Raw genomic sequence first — 19,793 nt, 5'->3', positions numbered from 1 at the left:
AAGTAATTTTCTCCTCAGCTACTTCTGTTTATTCAGTTAGCAACCATCTGCATCCCCTGCCCCTTCTGCTTCTGGCCAGTGCTTATCTCTGGACCTTTTTGTTTTCTATTTTAGTCAGCAGCTTCAGCACCCTCAGATTCTCCTGACCATTTTCCCTCTTCCCCAGCTTCTCCAGTATCCCACTGCCAGCAACTCCTTGCTCCCAACGCTGGCTTCATTCTTTGGGAACCTTTCTCCTTTCAAGTCTTCTATCTCTCCAAATTCCTGTTGTCTCTCCTCATTCCTGACAGTTTCCTTTGGTCTCACAAGCTGTGGCTTGTTCCTTTGCCTTCCAAGTTCTTCCCTCACCATGTCATAAGAGCATGATGGGGAAATTCTGCATGGAGTCTCCATGCCAAAGCATTGCCTGACATGTGGTAGAGGTGGCTGGAGCACAAGTTAAGCTGAGATCCTTTGCCCTGGCCTTTGCAGAAGGAAACTTTGAAGGTTGGCAGCCAACCTCCATCAAAACCCTTGCAAATCATATCACGTACAAATTGCAACTTTTCAGTGTTTTGTACTGTGATCCGTTATAATTTTAAGTGATAATGTATGAGATGGCAAAAGGCACATCTGTGGTATCAGAGCAGTGATGCTTCAAAGGGTCTGTCTAAAAGTGTGAAGGCTCTTGAGCTTCTCAAATATGTCTCTGAAAAATGTAACACGGGGAAAAACCAACATGTTTCTCCCTACACTTATGCACAAACTTACTTTTGCACTAAGTTTCATACTTCTAGCTGATACATTCTTACACTCACAAAATAAAATTCAGCCTGAGGCAGAAATCCAGCAAGCAAAATTTAAGCCCTAACTGCAAATGTGGTAAAGTTATGAGCAATAGAAAATGAGGTCTTAAAATGAGAAGTGTCAGGCACCTTAGCTGTATGTAGTCCTACAAGATCAATGGAGGATAATCTGTTTTTTGACAGATTTCATCCAATTTGCAGATTCATTTTGTTATATACTGTACAAATAAGGAGGAAAAAAGTCCCTAGAGTAGGACACTCAGGCTTGTAGGTAGCACCTCGGAAGTAGTGAAAGGAATGATCAACCATGCAGTCATTTTACCTTCTGCCAAACCTTTAAAACTGTACTGCAGAAAGTCCATAAAAAAATTGTAATATAAAATCGAGGCACTTACGCACTGAAGCTGAGACCTGTTGACTTTGTGCCAGTTATTATCTCATTCTCATAAATCTAAATGTAGGCTGCAGGTAAATGTTGAATTATAAAATATTGCAGAAATTGTAACAAAGTTTCCATTACTTGCAGAAACAAAAGCCTAGGCTAGCATGCTATTCAGATATGCATATCCAGCACAATTTGAGTAATAAATGCTGACTTTCCAGTAAACACTGCAGATTTCTGTCTTGTTCCAGGTCTTCTCCTCCCGTACTTTTTTTGATTTTTTATTTTTTTTTTCTCCCCCTTTATGAGCAAAAAACCTGTCCAAGGTATTTCTCCAGTGGAACTATGAATTTTGCTTATTTGGAGCATCAAGGAGTAATTTTAAGCACAAGCAAGGTGAAGAGGGTTGGGGTGGAGGCACCTTTAAGATAACATTTCAGGGAGGCCTCACCTATCAGTTGAGGGGCTCTGGAATCCTACGTGCCCAAACATGGTTATTGGCCTGGAATGTTGCTTGGGGATTATATGGCAAGCAGCATCCCAGCAGGCTTGTTTGCAGGCTGCCTGCAGCTGGGGTTTACTTTTTTGTTGTTGTTGGGTTGTTGGTTGTTTGCCTTCCCCCCTCACCCCAGATTGCATGTGAACCCTGTGTGAATGGTTCCTGTTCCCTAGATCAGACTCTGGCAGCATCTACATGACTTTTAAAGTGTCTTTCAGTAGAGCCCTGCTGACAGCTCAACAGTTATATAAAATGTTGCCTTCCTAAAAATCAGTTCCCAGCAATGTCAGTGTGTGAGGAGCTAGAAGAATCCAGTTATGTTCCTGCTGGGATATAATTTGTCATTTTTCATAACCGTTCCACCTGGCTTACACAGTCTGGGGTAAAAATGTTTGTTTAGTCAGGTCTCTCTACCTGGGAAGGATAACTTGGTGCTATATGTTTGTAGTGAAGACAGCACAGACTTGTGCACATGGATAACACTTTATTTCGAATAGTCCTGTTATCTCACAGAAAATAAATGTTAGATGAAAATAACTCTTTCCATTATCAGCAATAGAATGTGAAATTTCAAGCCATACAATCTCCATCTTTTATGGTAGCTCATTTAGTCATAATTCATTCCTGGGAGGATTTCACTGGTATGTAACCTAAATTTTTCCTTACTTAATCTTATTCTCTTCATGAGGTCAAAATCTTTGTGTACTCTTTATTCTTAAAACCAGGCACATGCTTCAGTGCCCAAGGCAAAAGGGCTTAAGACACGTGACTGGAGACTTGAACTAGTCTGTTATCATTTCCCGTCTCTAATTATCAGAGAAGTTACAGGCGGGTAAAGGGCTACTTTAAATTTTCTTGGTAAATCACTCCCTCCAGCTTCTAATCATTTCCGTTCCACTTCTCTGGACTTCCTCCAGTTTGTTTATATCTTCAGTAATGAAGTGCCTGAACTGCATACAGTATTCCAGGTGGGGCTGCAAAAGAAATGCATAAAGAGAGCACTGCCATGCCAGCCTGCTCTGCCATGTAATGCTCCTACAGAAAGAGCCAGAGGTGTTACTGGCACTTAGCTGCATTGCTTCTTCTATCCCAGTTCTCCTCTTATTCCTAGGTGTTTTTCAGAGTTGATGCTTTCCAAATTCTGCTTTGTTATTTTGCTTTGTTGTTAACTCTTTGGTTTGGATTACTCCCTTGGTACGTGCAGTAGTGTTCTTCCAACTGCAGCTTTATTACTTGTTTCCTGTCTTTGCTTCCAATTCCTCTGCACTCTTTTATATGATTTTTCTCTACAGACTTATGCTGATAACTCCTCCTCCTTTCTTCCTACTTCCAATGAAAAGATCAAAATAAGCAGTAGACCTGATACTCTTCCCAGTGTGATAAGCTGTCTGCATTTGCAGTGGCTTACCTTCAGTAGGAATTTGCAATAGAAATTCTTAGTGGCAGATTTGGTATAGGGTCTTCTCATCAAGTAAATCTTGCCAAATAGTAACAATTAGTTGGATTCTAGATGTCTCAATTATTGAATAAACAGGGTTATTTTCAGATAAGGAATAGAAGGACAGAAAGGATGAGAAATGTAGTGGATAAAATGCACTAGGCGTTGTGCATCAGTGAATAAACAAAGTAAACTTCCTGAATGAGTGCATCTGCAACAGTATTTTAGTATCTATGTACTTGACCCTTTAAAATAAGTCTTCCTGATCTGCTGGGTGGTTCAGCATCTTCAGGGACCATTACCTTGTAGAGACATTTCTAGGTGCAGGAGTATGCTGTGCAGTGCCCAGAATGGAACAGCAGACCAGCACTGTTTTTCTGCAAAGAAATAGCGATTTATTTATATATTTTTTTAGACCTATGGCCTGATTTTCCTTTTTTTTTTTGGTACAGACATCTTAACTTGAGTAATACAGTTAAAGCACTGTCATTCCTATCCTGCAGAGTCTTCTCCTTGCTTTGTACAGGTATAAATGGCTTTGTATTCTTGGGCTAGTTTCGGTTTTGCCTTGCCAAAAACACTACTGCAGGAGAGAGTCTGAACCTTCAAGCAGTCCAAGAAAGCCCTTGGGGATAATGATGTGCCCTTTTCACAGAGGGGAGAAGCTTTGTGGAAGCATCATCTGGTCATATGCTCTCCCCACCGTGACCTAAATGTTCTGCTTTCCAGCCTTTCTTTGTCTTTCTGAAATTCATGCCTTCTGTATTTCTACAGAATTTTGAGTTTTATTCTCTTACCACTTTTTTTGCTGAGTTATTTAGCTAATGGGTAAACTCAACACCAGGGCATAGATGCCATCTGGAAAAAAAGGAGTTTCCCTGGTTACATCAGCACTAGCATAGAAAGGTCTTTTGTACCAGCTTCTCCAGGTTTAGAGGCGCTGTAATGGCAGGGCAAGTCAGGCTCCAGTTATCTTTTCTCATAGCATCTTTTCCTTTTAAAAAATTAGTTGTCTTTTGCACTTCATCTTTATTATACCTCCTTTACTAAAAGTCAGTCTGCCTCTTTGGAAAACCCCTGAAACCAAACAGTCTTTCCACATAACTTTTTTATTATTTGTGCATGTGAGTTTGGGCTGTGCTCCAGCTTTGAAATCATTATGCTGCTTCAGAGTGTAAATAAGTGGGACTGGATTAATAAATTGAATGAAACATGGTGCCACACTTCATTATAATCCACTTATCAAAGTGGAAAAACCTTTTAGTACGTAAAGTGCATCTGCTTTTAATTTTCATTTTGATCTTTTCTTTGTGTGTTTTCAGACACGAGTGTACCTTTTCAGGGAGGCTTTTAATGCTGGTGCCTGGCAGTTTCAAAGTTACTTCTGAAGATGGCAAAACAGAGCTAGGAAATTCGGGACGTATTATGAAAAGTGTAGGACTGGATTATCCTCTCATCATTATAGTTTGGGTTGCACTACATCACACTGAAATCTGGTATAAATAGAAGGCAGATCAGGTTTTTGATGCTGGTGATCTTTTAAAAATTTGAATTCTCTTAATACAAATTTTATCACTTTTACTTAAGAACAGATTTCAGACAAGTGGAATTTTGCCTCTAATCACTATCACTTTTCAAAGATAAAAAAATTGGTTTTGGTGTCAGTAGTGAAACCCACCATTTGCGGAATGCAAAAATACTTTGTCAGCTACATGAGACAGAGATTAAGCTTGTATGATGGCTTTACACTAAATGATTCCCACCCACAGTCACCCACTTGCTTCACTGACCTCTCTTGCAAGCTTTAGACCTGATAGCTGTTATTGAAGAGTTTGGGCTTTGGCAATGTCTTAACTTCTGTCATTCCAAAAAGAAAATTGCTGTATTTTATGGAGGTTAACCCAAAGGATTTTCATGCCATTCATACACTTCTTGTAAACAATGAGATTTCAATTCACGTGAATTTGTATTAAATAGCTATGTGCAGGAAACTAAAACTAATTCAGTATGCTTAGTGCTACTGGAATTTTAATGCTGAAAATTGAATTAGAACTGTGAAAAATCTGTGTTCAAACCTGAACACAAGAACTTGTGAAGTAAGATGTGAATTTAACTGAGGATTTATTTTATTTTAAGTGTATTGAATGCAAGGGGTGAGGATACATACTATGATGGAGCAAATGCCTTAATCCATGGATGAATTCTAGATACATATTATATAGTAATTGGTCTTTAGTTTTTACTGAGCAAAATAAATGTTGAAACAGCAATTGCGTCAAACAGGAAGAACGATCTCTGGAAGTAGAGTAATTTGGTTTATGCCATGGTGATGTTGTCTTTATGCCCTGAGATTATTTTTTTTCATTGTCCTATGCCTTTTTTTTTTTTTCAGTTTTATTTTCGGTGGACACTATCATTTGGATGAAAATCTGATATTTTTTCTTTACCAAAATATACATTCCCTTATAATGAAGGGAAGGCTGATCTTTTCAGGATCTCACAGTTGTGTGTCTGAAAAATTTGGTATGCTTTGAAGCTGACCTCTTTTTTTTTTTTTTTTTTTAACTCCTAGTGGTGACTGTATAGCCTTTAGTTGCTCAAAACCTAGGGTGATTCCAGTGTGAAAGATCACCATGATGTGCTCTAGATGACCCTGCTCTGGCAGGGGGGTTGGACTAGATGATCTTTTAAGGTCCCTTCCAACCCCTAGGATTCTATGATTCTATGATTTATGTCTGCAACAAAGCAAATTGCAGTTCCTAGTGAAAAGGTGTGGTAATGAAGGCGTGGGTCCAGCACAATAGCTGTCAATAGCTCTGCAGCCTGGAAATTCTGCACCTGCTTCAGAGGCATGCTTGGAAAGACCCACTCATCCCTTTAAATATGAAAATAGTTATTGTAATTGCTGTAATACCCTTTCTGCTACTGAATTTACACTTTTTGTTTTAGGTTGTTGTATTTTAACAGTAAATGTACTGTGAAATGTCATTATAATCATAAAATCTGCTGTTTCTTCATCCTCTTTCTTCTGTGACTGTTTCTTCAGATTTATTTGGAGTAAGAGAGAACTGAGGTTCCAGATAAAAATAAGTAAATGGGGAGAAAAACGAAGAAAGTGAATAGACGAACATGAACAAATTTCAAAGGGTAAAACAGACTCCTTCTTTAAAAGCCAGCAAACAAATGGAGAAAATTAAGTTCACTTTGGTCAACATTTCTGTATTGGGCGTCTCAAGAGATTATGCTAAAAGCCTCTGTTTTTGTGGTCTTGCTTCCACCCTTTAAAAGGAAGTTATTACTGACCAGAGTACCAAAGGAGATTTGTCAGTGTATGTGCTGACAATTTAAAATATTGTTGCTATTATTCATAATAATATTCATTATTATGAATTTAGCATATTTCCAATCTGAGCTGTAGTAAACTGTACATGAAAAATGCAAGAGAAAAATATGCTTTGAAGATAATGTGTCATTCACACAGAATAAAATTTATGATCTGCTGAGCATGCTAAATGCAAGAACATAGCATACTTAAACATCAAAATGTTTGCAAAAACTGAAGGGTAGCTACTTTAAAAGAAAAAAAAACAGTTCACAAAATTTTCACTGAGATAAAGAGTTGGAAAAAGTTCTAGTTTGTGAAACAAACTACCCATTTTTCCAGTAATGTGTTATATAAATAGGATGCATATCATTGAAGGAGTTGGCCTGGAGTTGCAAATTATAAAATTAAGATGCAAAACACAGAATTAATGCTGGATACCTTGATGTTTCTGTCTTTCTCTGTTAGTTTGTGTCTTCCATATGATTACTACAGTTCGATATATGCCTGAACGGATCAGTAGGGTAGTGGGGCAAATTAAACACTTTAAAATAGTAAATAGTGTAACAGGCTTCAGCCTCATATATGCTTGCAAATATAAATATTTTTTTAGAGCTGAATATTTTCAGTAGAGTATTCACTGAAGGAACATGGCATAGGGAGCCTTGCAGTCAACTAGAAATCCTTATATTACCAATCTGTGCTCCATACTCTAGAATACAGCCCCCCACACACACACTCGCTCATACATTCCCTTAAATGAACTTGATATTTCACACAAATCATATTTTACACTCTGTACTTCTTGAAACCCAGTTGTAGCAGTGAGCTAATTGTAAAGCAGTATGTAAATGTAGCAAGAGTAGTTGACCACTTTTATCAGAAAACGTGGAAGGGCATTTCAGTGCAGTTAAAAATTTTTGCATGATGCTTATTTTAAAAGTCTTTCCAGACCTCCAAGACCATTTCTTGTACATTGACATTTTCCACTAAAGTGCACTGAAATTTGTAGTCCGTCAAGAATGCCTTGTCAGATTTTTAGCATGGGAAAGCAGATGTAGGCATCATGTATGCAACACAATCATAGAATCATCAAGGTTGGAAAAGACCTTCAAGGTCATCAACCCCTAACCACTAAACCATCTCCCAAAACACCACAGCCACCTGTTTTTTTAACACCTCTAAAGACAAGTGCCTCCACCACCTCTCTGGGCAGCCCGTTCCAATGCCTCACCACTCTTTCTGTGAACAGCCACAGCTCCCTCAGCCTGTTCTCCAGACCCCTAGTCAGACTAGTTACCCTTCTCTGCACCCTCTCCAGCACGTTGATGTCCTTCCTATACTGCAGTGCCCCAAGCTACACACAGTACACAAGGTGCTGCCACTCCAAAGCAGAGTAGAGGGGCAGGATCACCTGGTCCTGCTGGTCACACTATTCCTGATGCAGGCCAGGATGCTGTTGGCATCTTTGGCCACCTGGGCACACTGCTGGCTCATGTTCAGCTGGCTGTCAGTCAACACCCCCAGGTCCCTCTCTGCTGGGCAGCTCTCCAGCCACTCTTCCCCAAGCCTGTAGCACAGCTGGGGGATGTTGTGGCCCAAGTGCAGAACCTGACATTTGGTCTTATTGAAACTCATCCAATTGGTCTTGGCCCATCAATTAAGCCTGTCCAGATCCTTCTGCAGAGTCTCCCCACCCTCCAGCAGATCAACATTCCCACCCAACTTAGTGTCATCTGCAAATCTACTGAGGGTGCACTCTACTCCCACATCCAGATCATCAATAAAGATGTTGAACAGGAATGGCCCCAGCACTGAGCCCTGGGGAACACCACTCGTGACTGGTTGCTGTGAGGCAAAAAAGTCTTTAATCACCTCATGCTGCCAGCTCGCATTAGAACACATGGGGACAGCCTGCTCCTGTGCCTTCAAGACTTCCTTCTTGAAGATTGTCCAGCCTTCTTAGGCTCTGTAACCTTCAGAACTGATTCCCAAGGCATTCTGGCAATCAGACTACTGAACAAGTTAAAGTTTGCCCTTCAGAAGTCTAGGGTGGCAGTTTTCCTACATCACTGCTGGTGTCTCTAAGAATAAAGAACTTTTAACAATTTGCGGTCGCTCTGCCCAAGACGGCCTCTAACCGTCACATCTCCTACCAGCCCTTCCCTGTTCACAAAGAGCAGGTCTAGCAGGGCACCTTGCCTAGTTGGTTCATGCACCAGCTGTGTGAGGAAGTTATCTTTGACACATTCCAGGAACCTCCAGGACTGTTCCCTTTCTGCCATGTTGTAGTTCCAGCAGACATCAGGGAAGTTGAAGTCCCCCAAAAGAACAGGGCAAATGACCGTGAGATTTCACCTGGGTATTTATGGAACAGTTCATCCACCTCACTGCCCTGGCTGGGAGGTCTATAGCGGACTCTCACAGCAATATCACCCTTGGTGGCCTTGCCTCTAATCCTGATCCAAACAATCTCTTGTATATCTTATAATTTCTGCAGAGAACAGCATATAGAGACTTCAAAATTAGTTTTCAGTTAAAATTGAAACAAAAACAAAAATTTGGAAACTTGCTGTGAAAATGCTGTAAAATATTAGATGTGTGATTTTATCAAGGCAACAACCTAGAAAGTTCTATTTCTCACTCATTGTATTACTGTATTAATTATAATCTAAAATCGAAAGCAATTAAACTGAAAACTAATTTCAAAGCAGAAATGAAATTATTTAGCTCAATAACAAGATTATTTTGGTGTCTGTAGATACTGTTCTGTGGTTTTCCTCCTAAACAGACTTCCAATGCTGTGTGATTTCACTGAACTGGAAATGCTTTACAAAGATCAGATACTTCTTTCTTTTCTGTGCCATCTAGTATCATTCAGCATTTCTTTGACCATGTGAAAATTACCGCATAGTCAGTCAAGTGGCCATGTTTAGACTTCCAGCATAATGAACCAAAATCTTTCTTAGGTCCTCTGATTTCAGGAGGCCCCAGCTGTCCTCTTTGAACTGACTCTTGGTATGGCTGGTTGGTATTCTGCCTCTTTTGTGAAGATGACAGTGGGAGACCTGGGAGTGGTTTCGGTACCAGTTTGGGGCATATCTTGTGTTGGTGGCTCAGTCCCTCTGGAATATGGGATGACTGGAACAAAAGGCACAAGTTGGAGAGGCTTTCAATGTTCCATGGCATATTTTAAGCATGGCAGAAGAAAATGTGCACACGTGTCTCAAATATGAGATACTTGTGTTATTTTCTTATTTGTCTCACTGTTGTGCTGGATGGTTTCTCCTGCAGAAAGTAGTAGCCTCTTTTGGGCTACATCCCGTGCTCCCTTGCCAAATTTCCTATCTCCTTTATCCCTCTCATCCGTGCCCTTTCAGTCTGCTTAAAATAGTGAGTGAGAACCATTTTTATAACTTCTCGTATCCTTTGCCAGTATCACCAGACTGTACCAAGTGTTTTTGTTAACCTGGTCTCAGTTCAGTGTCAAAGCAAGTTTCCTGGAGACAGTCTCTGTGTTGAAATTGGCAGAGCATTGGAGTCCATGCTCCTAGATATGCATAGGGAGTGCATAACAGTAGGGCAATTTGAAGACTTTCACATAAAAAGTGTCAGGGGACGTAGCCCTCCCTGCTCCACTCTCAGAAATATGGGGCATCAACTTTGTAGTCACCATTGGAGGAAGCACTTGCTGGTAGTTCTTTTGTGCTTTAAAACTTTGGCTTTCTGGAGGAAACAAATGTGGTAGTTAATGCACAGAGGATTAAGTCATTGTTCATGATGTAATCGCTGCCTAAGGACAACCTGCAGCTCTTTCTCGAGGATACTGAGTAAGAATCAGTCACGTATTTCATATTAGAAAGAGGAAGAAGATTGGGTGATCACAGGCCAACAAGCTGGATTTGAGAATGCTTTTTGTCAGCAGTTTAATTATAACATGTTAGAATTAAATTGCAATTAAACACAAGGTTTAAAGCACATTAAATATTTAGAAAAACACTGTGTTGCAGAAATTCATAGGTTATTCTCACTATTTGAGCACTAGCTGACGTGCCTGTACTTTTTAAAAGAGCTCTAGCTGGGTTTTGTAGATACTGCAGAAAATGATGCTGTTTAGACTATGCTTTTATCCATGTCCTGGGTAGTTTTAATATACTTTGCATAGAGTCTATGACATTAAATGATCTGTAGCTATACCTTTGATTAGAATGTAAATGTGCCCTACGAAATCACCAGTTACTGACTGGAGGAACTAATACGTTTAGAAGGTAAATGAGAAGACTGAAGAGAGAGCTGTGGAACAGGAGTGGTGAAAGACTGAAGATAACAGCAGGTAAAATAAAAGGTTAGAAAATAAATTTTATTGAAGGAAACAAAAAGGAGGGGGGGAGTATGAAAGCAAGGATATTTACAAAAATATAATACAAATTGTAGTAAAATTAATCCAGTAATATAAAAAGGTAAAGAAACTGAAAGATGTCTTTTGATCTAGAATTAGCAGAAGGTAATTGAGAATGAGAAGCAAGCAGGAAATATTCCAGATGTGGTGAATATTTTGCCAGAATCAAAACAAATTTATCTAATTTATCACAGAGGAGGGAAAACTCTAAATTCTTGCATCAGAGAAGGATTTAGACCATACCTATGCTATAAGCACACTCTGTAATAATGTTAATAATAGATTACTATTGTCCTCTTGCGTGATTGGCAGATACAGCCTTTGTCTGCAGCTGAAAACCATATTGTCTGGGAATAATATGGTCAAATGATTAAAGGTGTGGAGTAATAACGGAGATCAAACCCTAAAGTCAGACTGAATTTTGGGAAACCCTGAGATTTTATATCTAAAATGCAAACCCCAAGCGTTTGCTTTATAAAATTAAGGGGCAGAATTACTATCTTAAGTTCTGTACCTTGTCTCTGGCATTTATAAGCTTATTGTGTATTACACATAAATCTCAGGGTGAGGAAGCAAGTTTATTAGGTTACTGTGGTCAGACTGGACTGGTTTTAACAGAGCTGAGGAAGTTAATTATCAAATGTCTCAGGTGGGTCTAGCAATAAGTAACTAGTTATGGAGAGAGGTACTTGCTGTGGCTGCAGCCTTTGGAGCTGCAGCAGGGGGACGGGTCCTGCCGCTGCCTGTGGATGATGGCCGGCTGGGAGGGACTGCCCTAATCTGTTTCCCAGGTTGTTTGAACCAGTTCAAGAGCAGTAAAACAAGGTTATGTAATTGACATGTGATGTAGCCTAAAATAGTGACTGCAAACATAGGCTGCTGTTGCTGGGCAGTTGTCAACTGCTAAAAAAAAAAAAAAAAAGAAAAGAAAAAAAGCCCTCAACTGTGTAACAAATGGATCTTTTAAATGAAAACGCAGTTCTGATTTCTACTGAAGAGCAGGCATTTTCCCTTTTTTTTTTTAATTGCAAGAAACAGAGGCTCTGTAAAAACTGAAATTTGGAAATTTCCAAACTGAAATTTGGAAAGAGATTTGTCATCATACTTATCGTGCTGATTTATTTGAGAATACTTACCTAGTACAGATGGTGAAATAAAAAACTCAGGTATATGCATTTTGTTTCTTGATTCAGTGATACAGCTCCTGTCAAACAGAAGATGTGTAAAATCATTCTGACAAGTCTTAGCAGTAGTTTTATTTATATACTGGCCATTAAAAGGTAGAAATAGTTTGTTTTTATTAATTAAAAGAGCTTATATGGATTACAGAGATAACAGCCATTTCACAAAATCTGTGAAGGTTTCGGAGCTGGATGAAAGGAACATGTCACATAGCTCAGTGAGCACAAACAAGAGGTTAGGATTTGCAGATTATGTGATTTCTTGCTGTAGGAGGCAAAGCCCTTCCTTAGGGTTATACCAGAAGGCAGAAAAACAGTGTTAAGTTCTTTTTGCTGACTAGATATTTTCAAGGTGAGAGGCCTTCCTTAGAAAATCCTGATGAATTTCTGCAATATGTTTTATTTGTCTATAACCCAGGTCAGGTGGATTGCAGGGGCTGGGCTCATGCAGTCTGACAGGCTGCTGGGTAAAGGGAAGGGGGGGAGTGGTAAATAACATTTATGGAATTGAAAGAAACTTAGTGTAGAATTACAGCCAGAATTTTTTCTCTCCCTCATTCACTAGTATTATCAGGAGGAACTTCAGTAAAATTAATGGTTATGCTGATAAATCCTGATAGGGGCAGCAGGAGGATCTTTAGAGGAGTTACCTGCACTAAAGATGTCCAAGTAATAGTGTTCAACACCTACACACACCTGATTGAGCAGGTGCCGATAGCTACTCCAAGCTGTAAGGCTTTTACATGTACCATTGTTATTGTGAAGATTATCTTCCCGCTTGGGAAACAAGGAGATATCTAAGTCCTTATTCCAGCCCAGAAGCTGCGAAACGGATCCTAGCTCAAATACGCAGATCTTCAAGGCAGGGCTGGAGGTGGCTTCCAGCTCCTCTCTCCTCAAAACCTGGAAGAAGACTTGGCTGTTCTGGCAGCCTGCAAGAAGACAGCTTTGCCTGCTATTTTGTTAGTCAAAGCATTACTTTTCATTGTAGAGGAGGAAGGATCGTATGGGCATTTTACGTGCATTGATGTGCTTCAGTGAGACTCTATTTTAAAAGTTAAGGGTTTTTTCAAACTACTTCTGCTTTGTTTGGTCCTTAGCTGCCCCTCTTGTTTTCTCACTTTCCCATCCTTTTCCAAGGCTTCCTCAATCACGTCTTTGTCTTGGGACCCAAAGCACACTCTGGTTTCATATGTTGTATCTGCGGTGGCTTTTGGACTTTTCCCTTACCCTTTCCCAGGGGAGGTTGCGGTGGGTATGTAGCTCTAGCAGAGGGGAAAAAAAGAGAGTTGGCTGCCTAGGTAAAAGTGAGAAAGAACGCATGGAAGGCAGCATTGCCGCAGAAGAGGAGCTGGGTGTTAGTGGCATGCAAGAGAGCGTGAGTCAACAACCTAACACTATTGCCAAAAGCCAGATCTGGTCCAGGATTGCATTTGCAGGGCTGTTATTTGCAAGATGCAGGAAGTAACAATTTTATTTGGTTTAGTGATGGTGAAATTCAGCAAGATAAATGTCCCTGGGTTTGGGCAGTCTGTTTTATGAAAGAAGCTGGAGGAGAGTGAGAGGAATGGTGACAGATTTCGGAAACGTGACCTGTGAGGTAGGACTGAGAGAACTGGATTTGTTTAGTCTAGCAAAGAGATGGGTAACATAAATCTTTCGATAGGTATGAGATTGTTGTAATAAGGTTGTGATCTATTACTCTGCATGTCTTAGAGGAAGTGCTAGCATCTCTTTCAGTTGCAAAATATTCCCATTAGGGTTAAATTCAAAGGGAAAAAACACAGCTTCAAGGCTAGCTAATCACTAGCCTGATCACATGGCTTGTAGGGAAATCGCAGAATACCTTTCCTCAGAAGGTTTTAAGACTAATTTAGAGGAAGGGGGGGGGGAACCAACCACCTGCCTGAACTGTTAAGCTAGTCTTATCATAATTCCATGAGTGGGCTTGAATTAAATAGTCTTTGGATCCCCATCCAGCACTATACCTTTTTTTTACCCTTTTGTTTAATCTTTGATCATATTAATGTCTGTTTTAACAAGAGAGCAGAGATATGGAAGACTCATTAATGATTTGCGTTCCTGATTTTGAAAATCTGGGGGGGGAAATAATTTTTAGGAGGAAGTTAAAAATGTGGAATATCTTAGAAATTCTTGTAATTTTCTAATTTTCCCTTCCTGTTGCAGCCTTACATGTCTGGAAGTATTGTAGCCCCTTAAAAAGTGCAGCAGTGCTCTGCTTATGTTTCTGAGGCTCATCTTAGCAACTCAGTTTTTGGGACCAGTGGCTCAGTCATTGTGCTGGAGTTTTAAAATAGGGAAAGGCCCAACTTCTGCTGCAGCCTCATTTTGGCAGTAATTCATAGGCCAAATAAGCACAGCTTTTTTATCCCTTCCTTTAATGCTGAATTTTACTAGTGTAAGAAATTGTATTAAGAGGGAAGACTGAATTTCATTAGTACTTCCTTTTTGTTTTCTTTTGTAAGCTCATAAAACTGGAGGATTAAAGAGTTTTCACAGGTGAAAGAATTGGAAACGAAGTATTTTTGTGCCTGAATTTGGATGTGTCATTCTGTGGTATGTAGTGACACAATAACCTTGAAAGTGCGAACTCAAATATTCCTCTAGCTCTGCTGTGAATAGGACAGCTGTTTCTTCTTAGTGTGTTACTCTGTAGTACCTATTAATTATTTATTTCGAACAGGAAATTTTCCTGGCATATTTTGTAACTGTATTTTAGATGGAACAGGAATTAGCTTGTGTAAGTGCACTTAATGGTGGCATATGTAAAAATTACTTTCGTCTTAATGCATTTAGCACATGGGAGATGGGAATTCGATATCTGCCCTGTCACTTTCCAGCCCACTTGTGGATGATTAAACTGGATAAAAAGGGCAACTGGATTAAGTTAAACACAAACTACACAAGCAGCTCAATACAGGTCTTGAAAGAGTTGGAGATCTAGCACCACAAAAGCTTCAGTTTCTTTTCAGGAAAGTCTCCATCACCTCACTGAGATCTTGAAGAGCCCTAGAGGTCTTGAGAGAGCTACATCAATTTCGGATGTGATGGTTTTTCTTTTGATTCTGAAATTGATGGGCATGAGTCAGGCTCATGCTACACAAATGGAAGGTGCTGCTTCTTTATGAGTGTCTTCTCTTTGCTAACTTATTTTACAAAATTGGTTTTATTTGAAATCTGCTGTATTTGATTACCTGAAAATCTGAAGTAATTTTTAAAATCATAGATAATAAGCTTTTTAACTGAAAAACTGTTCATTATTATTTCATAGTTGTACTTGACATAAAGGGTTTGCCTGAATGCTGATCCATTCTGTTTTAAAAGGTTTTTCAAGTTACTTCCATTAATGAAAGCTTTAAGATGACTCTGGTTATCCAATATTTTTTTAAAATTTAAAAAAAAAAAAGTCATGAAAACATTTTCTTTTTAGAAAGATGATTGCCTTGCTTGCTAGAAAAACTACTTGCAGTTTTTGTACCACATGTTAATATTCAGAGATGTAGAATTCAAAAATCGATGAACCTTTACTGGCTTATGTTTTTTTGAAATGGTCTGGAGTGCATAGGCCAGAAAGCAGTAATTGCAGGCTGCTTATACTATTTGAAGGGTGACTTATGGAAGCATTAGGCTATTGTGGGAATTTTTCTTAGGAAGTCACAGTGTGACAGTGATTGAATCAAGTAAACATTTCCACAGTATTTAAGAATTATGCTGGAGTACATAAATGTTAACCTCTTTTTATTAAACCTGTTAGCTTTTGAAAGCAGTAGTGAACAATGTTGACTTAACAGGTGTACAGTTTTGTAGAGCAAACTGCCTTCAGGGTAATTCTGCAATGGGGTTCATTTTGCAGCATTAGAGCTGACTTGTCATATTAATAGCCTGCACCCGCCTGTGGAAGCCTAAAAATGGTATTGCAGTACTCTGTGATGTACAAAGGATATTGTATGAGCACTGAGCAATCGTGCTTGCATTCATGGCAGAAAATAACCTTTTTTCCCCCTCTACTCAAAAAAAGATAATACACTGGTATTTGTAAGTGCATATAAACCATCCTTATACTATATAGCATTATTTTAAACACTTTTGTTTTCTAGTTTAACTTTCATGCTGTTTGTGTGATACTGCTTTAGGCTCCATGCTCAAGTCAGTACAGACAAAAATGTAAATAGAAATTAAACTGACTTTTGTGTATGTGGGTTTAGTATAGATCACACCATAAACTAAACATTGTATGATAAGTAGGTTTCCATTTTGTGATTAGCTGAAAATTCTTTTTATTTAGCTAGCCTACTTAAAGACCAACTGATACATACTGGTGCAAATCACTATATTTTACTGTTTCATTTTATTTTATGCCTCATGTAACTTCATGAGTTCATAGTCATGATTTTTTTGCCCAAGTTCTGTTGTTTTTCATCTGTGTCTCAGCGCTAGGTCAAGTCCCTTAATAAAAACACGTTATTTGCCCATGTGCTTATTGTTTAAACACATCTGAAGCATTATCTAAATGGTGATTCCTTTGTGATATTACAGTAACACTTTGCTTAAGTAAGATTGGTTTTCTTTTTATGAGATGCTTAGTGAAGAGATGCAAGAAACTGTCCAAACCTCAACTCACTGTCTAAGTAGGTAACATTGAGTACAGGTGAAGAGAAATCAGATGCAGAGAGAGAAAAATACCTGAAATTTTAAAGCAAATTCCTGAAAGAGCCCAAAACAGAAGCAAGGTCTCCTGTGACTAAAATCTAGGACCCAACACTTAGCCTTATTGGACCTCATACAGTTGCCCTTGGTCTATTGATCCAGCCTTACCAGGTCCCACAAACTCCCACAAGAATTTGTACAACTCTTGGGTTTCTGCACATCTTGCCTGCTTCATTCATGACCTGCTTAGGAATCTGCTTAGTTGTGGGTTAGTGTGGCTATATTTGCAATCTGATTTCACAGAATCACAGAATCGGTCTGGTTGGAAAAGACCTCTAAGATCACTGAGTCAACCATAACCTAACTCTACCAACCATTAACCTAACTCTACCTCACTGCACCCTCCTTTCAGGTAGTTGTAGAGAGCAATAAGGTCTCCCCTCAGCCTCCTTTTCTCCAGGCTAAACAAACCTCAGACGTCGTAAGACTTATTTTCCAGACCCTTCACCAGCTTCATTGCCCTCTTCTGGAATTGCTCCAGCACTTCAGTGTGTTTTTTGTAGTGGGAGGCCCAAAACTGAACACAGTATTCAAGGTGCAGCCTCACACCGCACCTCTGCCTTGCATTTCAGACATCTTTGTTATGAACTTATGCTTAATTTATGGAGTAATGGATTTCTTACCTTATGTCTGAAATGCCTGTCCCTGAGGCTCAGCAGTTCTTACAGTGCCCATGGTGTAAGCCTGCATCACACTGTTGTATTTTACACAGGACTGTTTTCTTGAACTTTGCATGCTGGCAAGACCTGCAGTTTGACTTACAGTCTATTGTACTTCTGTGTGCTGTGTCCTCTCCTTTCATCCTTCCTCTGGAAGCTTTCTGCATTGCTGTTTGTCACATCTGCTGCAGATAGTTTGTTCTTGCTGCCCCAGATTGCCCTGTGCCACCTCTGGATCGAGGCAGCTAAAATAATCTTTTCCTCTTGGTTTTCCTGTCATGCTGCACCAACCCCTCCTGGCTTCCTTTATTCTCTCACATCAAATTCAAGCACCTTACTTTGAAAAGACCACATGGCAGTGCCCGCATCTGATACACTGCATCCGTTTGCTCTACCTGTGTTCCTCCCATGAAGTAAAATGCCTTTTGAGTCTCCAAGCTGTTAAATGTCAGCCTATTTCCTTGGTTGCCATGTATTTCCCTTCTGCTAAATGTTGTGTGTTAAATACCTGCTGTCTCTCCTCAGGAGTGCTTCTGTAGGGCTTTACAGACTGAAATAATATGGTTGTAATTTAAGCCTTTTATGGTAAACCCTTCAGAAACCTTCTGCTGTATAGAAGGGTAACTGATTAAATCAGAAAACAAGCACTCAGTGAACTGGCTGAAGGGAGTGAAGTACATTGGGAAGTGAGCCTCTCCTTTGCATTTCTGCTTTAGATTGTGAACTTCTCTAACATGAGAATGGCCTCCAGTTTTCTATTAAAACAGAGTTGTCAGGCTGCTCTGTGATACGTGTAAGATTTGAAAATGTTCAAACAATTATTTGGTTTTTTGCAAAAAGAAGAGTTCCAGCCCTGCTTAGAACTAAGTAATGAGATCTGTCTAGGGAGTGACATGCCAAAACTCTTCCCCAAATTAAACAGAAGAGATGCTCGTAGTAAGGCCCACAACAAGGCACTAAGATTATTGGGAAGGGTAAAGGATGGGATTGGGAATGTCTGCATTAATAAGAACTGCAAATCAACAGAGAAGAGAAACCTGGAATTATGTAAATACATCCTCTAATAATGTACTTTGTTTTTGTTTTATTCAGGACAGCACAATTACCTGTGTGCGGGAAGGAACGACTGCATAATTGATAAGATTCGGAGGAAGAACTGCCCAGCCTGTCGATTACAGAAGTGTCTGCAAGCTGGAATGAATCTAGGAGGTAAGCAGAATATTAATAGTTTGGTCTCTTTATTTGATTAGTCAAAAAAATTGGAAATGTGCAGCCTTTTTATAGTTCTGGCAGCTGCATCAGCTGAAAAGTTTAAGGTGGCATTGTCCTGAATAAGTGCTTAATAGCTAATAAACTCTATTGTCATTCTAAATCAAGTTTTGGAGATATGTATTTTATGGCTCAGAAAAAAGAGAAGTGGGTGTTTTATGATGACAGTCGTTTTAGTGGAGTCTCATGTAGCTAAAAGTGTTAAGGCTTCAAGTATTGTGTACTTTTTATTGGTGACAAGCATTGTCTTTAATAACAGAAAACTTTTTGGACCATCATGGAAGCAAAGTCACATGTTTTGAAACCTCTCAACTTTTTTTTGTTGCTTATTCAACATTTATATTGATTTATTTCTATGTCTGTTTGGATATGCAATAATCTTGATGATGTTCCTTCATCATTCACATACCAAAAAAAAAAAAAAAAAGGGCAAAGTATTTTCTTAACTATTATCCAAAGTATTTTGAAAACAGTATAATAGTAAAACTTATAATAGGTTTTTTTTCCATTGTTTAATTCTTCAGTTATGGTATCTACACAGTTCTGGCTATGCTTCAGTGATAATCTTGTTTCAAACCATCACAAGTATTACAGGTCACTTTTCCCCACCGTTCTTAGGTTTATTATGTTGTCTGTAATTGGGGTTTGTGTACTGCTGCAGATCCTTCCCCTGATGCATAGTGACCCTTCCTTTAAGAGTTTTTTTTCGCTGTTGCATACAATTATAATACAGTCACATTAATTCCTCCTCATAGTTTCCTGTATTGCAATTTGCTTTTTATCCTCCTGGACCTATTCTCCTAGTAGCTTAGTTTAGTTCTACAGACAGATTTGGCTTCATGTTTTTCATAGGTTATATTAAAAATACTGGTCCTTGTCTGCTGTCTGGTATTCTTTTCTACCCTCCAAACTTCATGTTCTGTCTTGCCTCCTAGCAGAAATTCTCAAGCAAGATACTCCTTACTTTATTGGGTAGAAGTAGCCCTGTTAAGACCTCTTTCAATCCCTTTCCTGATTTTGGGATGCAGCATTGTACCCTATACCCCTTATTTCTACTTCTCAAAGGAAAACGGGACTGTATTGTGGTATGCTGGGGCTTTCCCTTGGTATTGATCTGTGCTATTGAATCCA

General features: G+C 39.2%; 1 protein-coding gene across 4 annotated transcripts in view; it reads left to right on the top strand.

Annotated features, from left to right (window-relative positions):
- NR3C2 (nuclear receptor subfamily 3 group C member 2) overlaps positions 1 to 19,793 on the top strand; it is a 213,532-nt gene that overhangs the window by 135,958 nt on the left and 57,781 nt on the right. For all 4 annotated transcript variants that reach the window (XM_051617248.1, XM_051617250.1, XM_051617251.1 and 1 more), the window contains exon 4: positions 18,486 to 18,602. In XM_051617248.1, coding sequence (XP_051473208.1) covers positions 18,486 to 18,602 — 117 coding nt within the window. The remainder of the gene's footprint in view (positions 1 to 18,485; positions 18,603 to 19,793) is intronic.

This window comes from Apus apus, chromosome 4 (genome assembly GCF_020740795.1).
Source record: "Apus apus isolate bApuApu2 chromosome 4, bApuApu2.pri.cur, whole genome shotgun sequence".
NCBI classification, from domain to species: Eukaryota; Metazoa; Chordata; class Aves; order Apodiformes; family Apodidae; genus Apus; species Apus apus.
This window is presented reverse-complemented; position numbering and strand designations above follow the sequence as displayed.